The sequence below is a fragment of the Podarcis erhardii genome, assembly GCF_964252035.2.
Source record: "Podarcis erhardii genome assembly, chromosome: 7".
In the NCBI taxonomy this organism is placed as follows: domain Eukaryota; kingdom Metazoa; phylum Chordata; class Lepidosauria; order Squamata; family Lacertidae; genus Podarcis; species Podarcis erhardii.
The window spans coordinates 28701335-28713075 of NC_138511.1; the positions used below are offsets into that span (position 1 = coordinate 28701335).

The 11741-nt window shown below is 49.2% G+C and overlaps 2 protein-coding genes across 2 annotated transcripts in view; both read right to left on the reverse strand.

Moving 5' to 3' along the window:
* ESPN (espin) overlaps positions 1 to 2187 on the reverse strand; it is a 116552-nt gene extending 114365 nt beyond the window's left edge. Inside the window, exon 1 of the mRNA XM_081870915.1 lies at positions 1568 to 2187. Coding sequence (XP_081727041.1) covers positions 1568 to 1867 — 300 coding nt within the window. The 5' untranslated portion in view covers positions 1868 to 2187. The remainder of the gene's footprint in view (positions 1 to 1567) is intronic.
* A 1123-nt stretch (positions 2188 to 3310) lies between these two features.
* Positions 3311 to 11394, reverse strand: LOC309346977 (claudin-16-like). The gene is made up of 5 exons (XM_081871384.1): positions 11120 to 11394; positions 9892 to 10018; positions 7104 to 7265; positions 5768 to 5832; positions 3311 to 4365 (listed from the first exon to the last, which is right to left on the reverse strand). The coding sequence occupies exons 1-5, from the start codon at positions 11207 to 11209 to the stop codon at positions 4168 to 4170; spliced, it is 642 nt and encodes a 213-aa protein (XP_081727510.1). The 5' UTR covers positions 11210 to 11394; the 3' UTR covers positions 3311 to 4167.
* Between the last annotated feature and the right edge of the window lie 347 nt (positions 11395 to 11741).

The window sequence follows — 11741 nt, forward strand, 5'->3', positions numbered from 1 at the left end:
TGCTTTTAAATAAATTCTTCCGCGTGGGGGGAGGGTCTCTCCCCACAGTGTTTCTGACCATATGCAACATTGTGAATGTCTTGCCTACACAACATCCCCACACACCAAGAGGCTGAATTTTGCACCCTCCTCTCCTCCCAAAGAGGGCGGCGGGGGGGGGGGGAGAAACCTAAACATTTTGCTCAGGCTAACAAGAGCTTAGCCCTGCAAAGTATTAAGACTCTCTTACTTAGAAACTCTGCTGGCCCTGAACACCTGCCTTCACATAAAGGGAGCTTCCCAGTTAAGCACAGAATATGCAGCAGACAGGGATGCAGACTTCACACATGCTCAGAGGAACTCCTGCCCTCCTTTACAAGCACCACTCCTGTAATCAGCACTTGCTCTTGCTGTAACTACTGTACAGTGGTACCTCGGGTTAAGTACTTAATTCGTTCCGGAGGTCCGTTCTTAACCTGAAACTGTTCTTAACCTGAAGCACCGCTTTAGCTAATGGGGCCTCCCGCTGCCGCTGCACCGCCGGAGCACGATTTCTGCTCTCATCCTGAAGCAAAGTTCTTAACCCGAGGTACTATTTCTGGGTTAGCGGAGTCTGTAACCTGAAGCGTATGTAACCCGAGGTACCACTGTATTTGGTTATGGAGCAGCCAAGAAACTGTTCCCTGTTCTTTCCTTTTCGGTACTGACTTCTGAATTACGTATTTGTTGTTCCTATTCTAAATACGAAGGCATGATCAACTTTGGGGGAGAAGAGGACACCTGCGTGCTGTCTTTGCAAATGAATCTGCACAGAGGAAGTGCTGGGGCTTAAAGCTAGGCTGGAAAAATGCTACCTCCAACCAGCAGGTCCCTCTTCTTACTAGAGTGAGCAGTGCTTAGTGGATGATGGCATGGATCAGGCCAATGGCCCATCTAGTCCTGCATTCTCTTCTCACAGTGGCCAACCAGATGTCTGTAGGAAACCTGCAAGCAGGAATCAAGCACAATAGTCCTCTCCCCTCCTGCAGCTTCCAACAAGTGATATTTTGAAACATTGCTGCCTTTGATCACAGAAGCAAAGTACAGCCATCATCGTGCTTAGTAGCCACCGACAGCCCTCTCCTCTTTTAAAGCAGTCAAGATTGATGGCTATCACCAAACTTTTGTGGATGAGAGTTCCACAGGACAAAAATGGAATTCAGAGGCAACACATACATACACATAACCCTCCAATTTTGGCCAAATTGTTCACCCACCAACTTTCTAAAAACTCTAGCTATGGGTATCAACAGGGAAAAAATAGATTGCTGCGCGCCCCCGCAAAAAATAATAATCCAGCACTGGGTTGAGAGAAACGAACTCTGCGCGCAATCAGAGGCATTCCCATCTTTGACCCTTTCTGTTCCGAGCTCTGCTGGCCTTTCCTAAATACAGTAAATAAGAATTCCAAACAGGTGTCCTTTAAAAGATATCGCCCCTAAAGGTCAGCGTCAACGGAGCCGCTTGGAACGCAGTCCCCTTCCGTGCGCCCAAGGCGCAAAACCCTTCAAGGCGCGCCAGGGCGTCCCCTCGCTCCACCGGTGCTCACCTGGACTCGGCACCCTCCCTGGGTGAGCAGCCACTGGAGGCAGGCCAGGTTGCCGGTGGCGGCGGCATCGTGGCCCGGCGTGGCCCCATTGCGAGCCCGCCCGTTGCCGGCCAGCGCCGCTTCCTCCACCAGGTAGCGCAGGCAGTTCAGCTTCCCGGCGCGGGCGGCGTGGTGAGCAGGAGAGGCGCCCAGCGCGTCGCGGAGCTGTGCGGGCGGCAGCAGCTGCCCGTCGGCCTGCAGCGCCTTAAGCGTGTCCACGTCCCCCTGGCGGGCGGCCTGCAACGCCCGCTCCAGGGCCATCGCCTGCGCCTCCGACGGCTGCCTGTCCGGCCGGCCCTCAACACCTGGAGGGAGCCATACGGGGGCCGCCCGCCTCGCCCCGACGGTCTCCCGGGAGGCTCCGGCGTCTCTCGGCGGTCCGCTCCGTCGGGTGCCTTGCCTTGCAAAGGAAAGGTGGGCGGCCCGCGAGGTGCTGTGGCGGTACTCCTCTACTTTCCCGTCCCCTCTAACTTCGCCTGAGCAGCCGGACGCGAGGAGCCATCGCGCCCCGTCGAGGTTTGCTAGAAGTCTTGCCCGCGGTGCTTTCCTCAGCTGCGGAGCTGACAGAAGGGCCGGCGTCCCGCCCCGGCTGCCGGCTCCAGCTCCTCCCTCCCTCCCTCCCTCCCTCCCTCCAGCACCAGCAAGAGCCTCCGGGGCGCCCTCCTGCCCCTCCCCGAGCCGGCCGGCTCCTCCCCTTCGCCGGCAGCGCTGAGCCTGGAGGCGGGAAAGGGTTAAACGCGAGATTTAAAAGGGAGCGGCATCGCCATTCTCTTTAGCTGCTGATCCCCGCACAGGCGCTGCAAAGCTGCAATAGCCCCGCGGTCTCTGGACTCTGGGAATGATCTCTGAGCATGTGCAATGTGTTTTTCCTAACACCTCCCCGATCCGCAATGATGCAGCTCTTCACCATCTACTTTGAAAAAACCATCACGGTCGTCGATTAATCGGGGGGGGGGGGCTGATCTGACTCATCCAGAATCGAACAAGTTAAAAAGCAGGGGCCCCAGTACCAATTCTTGGGAGACACCCAATTTTTACTTCTCTCCATTTGGAGAACTGTCCATTTATTCCTGCTCTTTGCTTCCTGCAGCTTAACCGATTCCTGGTTCTCTTCTTTTTCCTTGATTGCTAAAGCTTACTCAGGAGTCTTTGGGGAGGCAACTTGCGGAAAGTATTCGGAAAGTCCAGGGCTTTGGCTAGTTGAGCACACTCTAGACTGGCTTTTTGTTGTTATGCTGTCTTCATCCAGCTTGGTTTCAGAGCCAGTCCTAACATTAGGCAAAATGAAGCAGCTGCGTCAGGTGGCAGATGTTGAAGGCCAGCAGCAGCACCAGCCCCACTCCCCCCATCACCTGGTCCTCCTTCCTGAGCCTTCTCAGGCCAGATTGCACAAACCCTTATGGGGAGCGGGCGGGAAGAGGGGGAATCAACCACACAGAAACCCCACACTACACATTGTGCTTTAGGTTCCCAAACCTCTCCTCCTCACTCAGACCAGTCGAAAATTGTTGAGGGTGTTGATGGTATTTTCTGCCTGTTGTATGAATTGCAATGCACTGTGCTGGATGTTGTGCCATTTCCCCATTCAGTACAATAAAATTAAGGCTGTCAAACAATAAAATACATTATGAGGCATAAGAAAGCAGCGGAAATACAATTCAATTAGGAATATTTAATGCAATGGTTGTGCGGTCTTCCACCTGCAGCCACAAATTCATGGATGCACTACGGACCACCTGAATGAAGCTCGTGGACCACAGTTTGAGGGTGCCAACCTTAGAGCAAATATTCAGCTTTGTCCCTATGAGAAGAGGAGGCAGGCGGCACAGTGTCGATTATGGGTTGTATCCAACATTAGAGTATGTCCATAAAAATGGCTAACTTGAGTCTACTCTGAGTAGGACTTTGTGGGATGCCATGCTTTGTTTGATCGACCTGCTGATCAGAAAGAAAATTTTCCTTTGACGCCAATTCTGCCCATGCTCAGGGGTGCTGTGCACTTTGTCTATGAGGGCAGGCCCCATCTGCCATTCAAAGGGCTTTTTTTTATTTCTGTTCAACCTCCCGCTAAAGTTAGCTTCACAACTCGCCACATTTATTTATAATTAAGCTTGCATAAAACGTATCACAAGATGCAACAAAACACAGAAGGATAAAACCAACAAAAGTATCCATCAAAACATTGTTTTAAACATCAGCAAATACTGGTCGCCTAAAAAATGGATAAAGTTCTTGTTGCAAAGGCTTTCAAAAGACACCTGAAAGAAGGGAGTTGCAGTTCTGCCAAAACCTCTACCTGCAAGGAGCTCCACAGGGCACGGGCAACTAATTAGTATTTGCTGATGTTTTAAACAAAGTTTTTATGGATTATTTTATTGATTTTATCTTTCTGTGTTTCTCGTTAAGGACAGTCTGTTTCCTTATGCACCGCCTTGATCGTTGAGCTCCTCTGATGGGTCACAATCATGGAATCGGATGGTCCTCTAAGAAGCACCTGCGAGAAACATCTTACTTTTTACTAAACGCCACTATCAGAAGATGCTCTGGGGTCCCTCCCTCCCTCAGACGTATGTCCAAGTAGTCCCAGCAGCATCTCCAGCAGGCATCTCCTTGGCTGGACTCATGCCAAAGGTCTTAAGAAGCACCCCTTCGTAGTACGACGTGACAGCTGCAGCAATGGCTGCCAGGCCACCTGCTACAGCCATCCACAGGGAATAGCCATACTCAAAGCTGGGGAATCCAGGGATGCTCAGAGACACCTAGAAAGCAAATGGGAAAGAGCTCGTTGGTCAAGGATTTGGCATGGAGGGGGATCCCAGGCATTGGCATTGTGGGGTGCTGTGGGGTGCATTGTGTGGGAATGATGATTACGGTAAATATGATCCTTCCTCAGTCACGCTAGTGAGTCAGTAGCAGAGTACATTCCCCAGTATTTAGCAGGAAGCTAGTTGGTAGATTCATCTGAATCTCTTCACTTTAGCAGTCCAATCTGGCTTTGTCCAGATCAGGTTTGTTCCTGGTCATAGCTGTCAACTTTTCCCTTTTCTTGCGAGGAATCCTATTCGGAATAAGGGAATATCCCTTTAAAAAAGGGAAACGTTGTCAGCTATGTTCCTGGTAAATCCCCTTTGTTCCCTCTTAAAAAGAATAAAGACACAACAGTCTTCTTTTAAAAGTAATGATAAGAAGTTTACTCACATTCAGTTCACAGTAGGTTCACTGAAGGCAAGCTTTAGCTTGTGATTACAGAAGAGAGTTTATGGGGATTGAGCCCATGTGCTTCCGGCTGAGAGCCAGCACACAGCAAAAGCATGAAGAGAAAATGGCCGAGACAGAAAGATGGCTGCGTGACCTCCCATTTATGGGGTCTCACAGGCTCACACCTGGACACATGCAGGGGGAGGATGCTCCAGGCAGGTGTGACAGGAAGTCCTCCTGGCTGGAGTAACATCCCCGTGTGTCCACTCTGGGCAAACAGGAAGTGTTGTACATGACTACTTATGTTACATCTCACACATTGTCAGTTGGGACTGCCCTGTTGGAAACTGCAACCGGGCAGATTTTATGGACGGTGCTGATTGCGAAAGCCAGTGTGGTGTAGTGGTTAGAGTGTTGGGCTAGGATCCAGGAGAGACCAGGGTTCAAATCACCGCTCAGACACGATGATGCTCACTGGGTGGCCTTAGGGGCCTAACCTACCTCACAGGGAGGGAGAAGGAAGGAGATTGAAGAGGAGGCTCTCCAAGCAAACCTGGATGTATCTGTCCAAGCGGCCGCCTGAGGCAACTGCCTCAGCATGTCTCATGGGTGGGCCAGCCCTGGACAGGAGACTTTCAAATGCTCTTCAGCACTATTAGAAAGCAAGGTGTGACCAAAGCCTTGCATCCCACCCATAGGAATCTTACCAAAACCTTCTTGTCCTTTTGGTAATTTTGAAATGCAATTTATTTTCTCATTAAGAGATGGGACACTGTTTAAAAAAGAGGGAGGGCATTCTGGCACAGCACTGCCCTAGGCTAGCCCTCTGCCTTCAAGCATCTCCCCATTATCTGTGCTGGAGTAAGAGTCGGCTGCCAGCGCTATTTCTCTGTGTGTTGTACAATACAACCACCACAAGGAGGGTGGGTAAGGACACACAGCCATAGCAGACAGGGGAAATACCTCATACTGGTGCTGGAAGAAGACATACAGGCAATATCGGATCACGCCAATGCAGGACAAAAAGCCTAAAAGGAAAGGGAGAGAGGTATGAACTCTTATGAACTTGGAGTGCAGAATTTATTTACTTTCTCCCCCCCCCCATGGGCATAGCCATGATTTTTGTGAGGGGGGCAGAACCTCAGTTAGCTATGTATTTTTATTATTTTTTATTGATTTAGGGGGGTTAGCTGTCCCTCCCTGTCCCCCCCCTTTGGCTATGCCCATGCCCCCTCCCTCCCTCCCTGCAAGTCTTTAGCTTGGGAATTCCCAAACTGGGTGCCAGACATGGGCGTTGCTAGGATTTATGTTGGGGGGGGGGAGCAGGGCACCCACTTGCCATCATTCTCTGTCTAGAATGAAATGTCTCTACAACAGTTGTTTTAAATTACTTTCTTTTGACCCCAAGTGTTCAGAAAAATCTGTCAAAGTCTACAATTTCTACTTTTAGTTAATTGTTTTTATTTATTTACTTGATTTGAAAGGGAAATTGCCCCCCCCCCCCAGCTATACCCATGGTGCCAGACCCACTGGTATGCTGCAAGGAATACAGAAATCCACTGATTTAAGACTCTTGTGAATCATTGAATTGTAGAATTGTAGAATCACAGCTAAAGAATCCTTGGCAGATAGCCATCCAACCTCTGTTTAGAAACCCCCAAGGAAGGAGAGTCCATCACCTTCCAAAACAGCCAGAAAGTTCTTCCCAAAGTGCCTGTCCAAAGAAGAGGCTGCCTGTTGATTCTCTGCTTGAGTCACTGCTCTGGACTGACCTCCTTCCAGCCCAGAAAAGAGAACCATGAAACATGAGCTGCTCTGAAGTTGTGAAACTTTTAGTCTTACGTACACAGGGTTGTGTAAGCAAGTATGTTTGTGTGTTTTGGTTGATGCTGGAAGCTGGAGACATAGAGGCACATCTTGCTCTGTGCTGGACCCATGAGTTGTGACGTGGGGCTTCCCTGGAACCCTAATGTGGAAGCAAGACCTGCTGGAGTCTCCAAGCCACAAGCTCCTCTATCCTTTACTCATACGTCCAAATAAAATTCTAAAGACGCCACAGTCTCCAATGACCTTCATTCCAAGGAAACCAAACCCTGGGTGAATGCTGGAATCTCTCACCACTCAGAGTGGGGTCACATGCAGCAATACCCCATGGGTCTAGGCATGCTTCCCCACTTTCTTCTGCAATAAGGAATTGTGCAGCCTGATCTATGTGTCATGGGAAGGCTCAAGGAGGAGTGACTAGGGCAGAGGACCTGTGGCTCAGTTGAAAGCCTCTGGTCTTCAGCGGAGGACATACCTGCAAAGAGATAGCATCCTGTGGAGAGGCAGAGGCAGCGCCACTTGACCGTGGCCTCTTGGAAGCAGCGGAAATATGGACATCCTGCGAGGAGGCAGAGGAAGGCTGCAGCCCCTGCGATGGCAGATGTGATGAGTGAGGCTCTTGTGATGATAATGGCCCCTGCAGGAAGATACATAGGTCAAGCCCCAGCAAGTGATCAGAAACACACCAGCATGGTTTTGAGTGGGGACAAGATCAGTATGGGACTGTTAAATATGGGACTGCAGGGTCTGCTTTGTTTGGGGGGGGGGGGAGGCCAGGGGTGCTTTGTCCCAGTATCCTGTCTCTGACCATGGACCAGCGAATCATACAGGAGTCTTCCTTCAACCTGGTGCTTCCAAATGTTTTGGACTACATGTTTCTTTCTGCTTCTTGTAAGGTAAAGGGTAAAGGGACCCCTGACCATTAGGTCCAGTTGTGGCCGACTCTGGGGTTGCGGCGCTCATCTCGCTTTATTGGCCAAGGGAGATGGTGTACAGCTTCTGGGTCATGTGGCCAGCATGACTAAGCCGCTTCTGGCAAACCAGAGCAGCGCACGGAAACACCGTTCACCTTCCCGCCAGAGCGGTACCTATTTATCTACTTGCACTTTGACGTGCTTTCGAACTGCTAGGTGGGCAGGAGCTGGGACTGATCAACGGGAGCTCACCCCTTCGTGGGGATTCGAACCGCCGACCTTCTGATCAGCAAGTCCTAGGCTCTGTGGTTTAACCCATAGCGCCACCCGCGTCCCTCTGCTTCTTGTAGTCCAAAACATTTGGAAACACCAGGTTGGAGATGATATATATAATGAAATAATAATAATAAAATTGCTTAAAATAACCTTTGTTAAGAAACCAGAAGCTTTTTTATTAGGAATTACAGGTACCGACATACCAAAGGAGCAGAAAATACTTTTTAAGTATGGAACAACAGCTGCCCAGATGCTATTAGCTCAGAGTTGGAAAGAAGACAAAGTCCCTACCAGAGAAGAATGGCAAACCAAGCTGATGGACTATGCCGAGATGGCAAAGCTGAGTGGAAAACTCAGAAACTAAGAGGATAAATACCTTTATAAAAGAATGGGAAAAAATTATAAGTTACTTAGGAGACCACTGTAAGCAGATGGAAACAAGAGCAGGATTTGGATTCACTTGTTGTGTAAAAATTACTATGGACAATATGGTTTGATATAAAAATTGGAGTACGGATGAATATGCAGTTGTAGATGTTTAAAATGAGACCCCATGGAGGAGAAGGGGGAAAGTCTTGAGATTCAGAGAATATCTTTATATTGATATGTTTTTACTAGTGTGTGTATATTTGTACTTTGTATTTGTGAAACCAATAAAAATGATTTAAAAAAGAAAAAAGAAATGCTTTGGACTACGTCAGCCCTGGCCAGCGTGGTGAGTCATCGGAAGTACCTGTCTTAGAGCTAACACAACACAGTTCTAGACTGGAGCATCATCCTCTCAAATACTCTCAGCACCCCATGGCTAAAATGTGGAGTAATCTTACAGACAAAGCCTTCTCAAATCTGACCAGGAACGCCTTTTTCTAGCATCTTGCCTCCAATAGCATACAATCTGATGCCTATGGATGCTCTGTACCAGAGTGTAAAGGCACAGTCACCTGAAAGTCAAAGGTAGACTGTCCTGAATGTGGAGGCTCTATTCCAAGCTAGCCTGGTTCCAGGTAGTTGTTGTTGTTTAGCCATATAAGCTAATGGCCATCCCCAGAGCTTGTGCTAATAAATCCCCAAATTCTTTATATTTAGAAAAATAAATAAAAACATGCAAATATTCTGTTGGCCTTCCAATCGCCCTGTGGCAGTGAGGTTGTTCACAATGCTGATTTGTAGTGACTGGCAGCCCCTTGCCTCATAGAGAAATGTCGTCAGTAAATTGAAAACCCAGAAAGCAGGAGAAGAACTGAAATAAGCAGAAATTCCATTTGTGGGTGTGAAATAATGGATTTCTAGAGCCCCAGCGATCTCCTGGGACTGTGGCAAGTTATAAATGGAGAAGAGGAAGTGAAAGGGAGGTGTCAGTTTACCAACCAACAGCATTCTGTGGTCAGAAGCCAGCCACTTGGCACAGACCACTAATTATCTTTTTTTCACACAGCCTTGGTTGCCCCCCGTGGGAAGGTCATAGTACTGCATGTGCACAGCCAGGAAAAACCAATTTAGTGATTTTACAGCAGCAAAACCAGTTTGCTGCACTCAGTGCAGACATCCCAGTGTTTGGACAATGCCTCCCATTTGCTTTCCTGTCCACCACCCAACTGTGTCAAGGTCCATTGCCTGCCACCACTGCTGTGCCAACCAGGGTAAAGGTAAAGGGACCCCTGACCATTAGGTCCAGTCATGACCGACTCTGAGGATGAGGTGCTCATCTTGCTTTATTGGCCGAGGGAGCCGGCGTACAGCTTCCGGGTCATGTAGCCAGCATGACTAAGCCGCTTCTGGCAAACCAGAGCAGCGCACGGAAACACCGTTTGCCTTCCCGCCAGAGCGGTACCTATTTATCTACTTGCACTGATATGCTTTGCTAGGTTGGCAGTAGCAGGAACCGAGCAATGGGAGCTCACCCCGTCACGGGGATTCGAACCGCCAACCTTCTGATTGGCAAGTCCTAGGCTCTGTGGTTTAACCCACAGTGCCACCCGTGTCCCTGCCAACCAGGGAGCTGTCTTTAAAAGGGGTTGTCCTTGACAGCAGCTTGGTGGGGCTCGATGGTCAGATTTGGGACGTGACGTTTACCGGGATGCGGGTTCAGGTAAGAGCTGAAGACATCGCAGGTCCAGATTTTGACAAACTTGTCCCAAACGCACTCTCCCCATAGGCCTCGGCAGCGCATGCTGAGGACCACAGAGCCTTTGCTGTTCACCTGGAAGAGACGGGGGGGGGAGGCAGGAGCGAGGGAGCCTTAGATCAGTTACTGGTCCTCAATAGATGGACCACTCAGGGCTAAAACACTTAGACACCAGTTCAGTTGAAGCGGTGCAGCAGCTATGACAGGGCAATCTGCTGGCAGCTAGATCATAGCAGAGACTACACATGCACCATGCATCTTAAGCATTTCCTTACCACAAAGAATTCTGGGAACTGTGGTTTACAGTTCTTAAACTACAGTTCCCAGGATTCATTCTTTTGAGAAGAGGATACATGTGCTTTAAATGTACGTTTCCAATGCCACAGTCAGTAATAGGTACTAGACGTATAACGTCTGGAGGGATGGCTTGTAATTTTAATAAAGTAACTATGATAATATTGGCTCACCTGTACATCATTCTGTGAATTTTATGGGGAAGTTCTCAAGGTTTTATGAGCTTTTTAAAAAGCTCGTACCGCTTACTTACAAAGCACAGCAATGACAAAATTCCTCCACCCCCCCTCCAATCACATGCCCTCTGAAATTGCCCAAAGACTGTTATAAACGAGCATATGAAAATCTGATACAAATCTGGGCCATGGGCCTGTGCCTCAATTTCAAATGATTTAAAATACCAAGCAACACCCCTGGAAGTGACTAACCCCTTTTAAAATTCCCACCAACTCTGCTTAAACCCTTAGGAACTAATACATACACCCACGTTCTGATCCCTAAGGGAATGAAAAGCCCAGTTATGCACAAGGCAATGAAATCATAGACCTAGCCCTTCCCATCCCCTTCTATTTCCCTCCAGTATTCTATAGATGAAATTAGGGACCAGCAGCTGTCCCTCCCCATTCTAGAAACTCCTTGGAGAGGAAGCTGAACCCTGAAGCATGGCCACAGCCAGAGTTTTAACAAGTCATGGGTAAAAGGCAAGAATCAGGGGCAGTGATTTCCCTCTCTGAGCCCTCATCCCGAGAAAGGGAAAAAGGAAATATGGCAAACAGGGACATTTGGAGCACATGTCTTATTCCTGGCACCCACCCAACCAACCATGTGCCCCTCCCAGACCCTTTCTGAAGAGTGGCAAGGGAAATGGCTTGCTCTTCTTACCTGCCAGCAGTCTGTGCAGATGGCACCCACAGTACAGACAAAAGAAAAGGCCCCCAAGAAAATGGAGAGCAGGCTCGCGGTCAGCCCCATGGAAGAGACTTTGCGGAAGGAGTAAAGGGCCCAGCAGCCAGCCCCACTGGGCTCCAGCTCTGTCCTTCTGCCCTAAGGGGTTCTCCCACCTGGCCCAGATGAGGGAACACTAGGCATTGCAAAGCCACCCCCCTCGCTCAAAACCTGGATGCTTGGAGACCTCCTCATTGGGCCTGGCTTAGGGGCTGAACATGCAGCGGTACCTTTTAATGAAATGGGAGGCTTTGGCTGTGGAGATTAATGGGGCACAGAGAAGCTTAAATGTCAGGCGGAACGGAAGAGGCAGCCAGCCAGCTCTGGGACCTGTTTGCAGGGCCAGATTTAGATAAAGAGAGGCCCTGGGCTACTCCACTTGTGAGGCCCCTCCCCATCCCCCACCCTAACAACTAGAAGAAAATGGAAGAGTGTTACAAACAAAATTGAGTGAAGCCAAGGATGATGACAGGTATTTAAAATTCTACAATTCACAATTTCTCCTCTAAAGGACATAAGATGTTATTGTTAAATACCATGGTGATTTTAAAAAATGCAT

What these genes read in the sequence shown, in the direction of transcription:
- LOC309346977 (XM_081871384.1), bottom strand. Translation starts at nt 11,209, where the DNA reads ATGGGGCTGACCGCGAGCCTGCTCTCCATTTTCTTGGGGGCCTTTTCT. An exon ending in TTACCTGAACCCGCATCCCG is followed by an intron (nt 7,266 to 9,891) that starts GTAAACGTCACG and finishes ATCTTCCTGCAG; the next exon opens with GGGCCATTATCATCACAAGA. An exon ending in AGGATGCTATCTCTTTGCAG is followed by an intron (nt 5,833 to 7,103) that starts GTATGTCCTCCG and finishes CTTTCCTTTTAG; the next exon opens with GCTTTTTGTCCTGCATTGGC.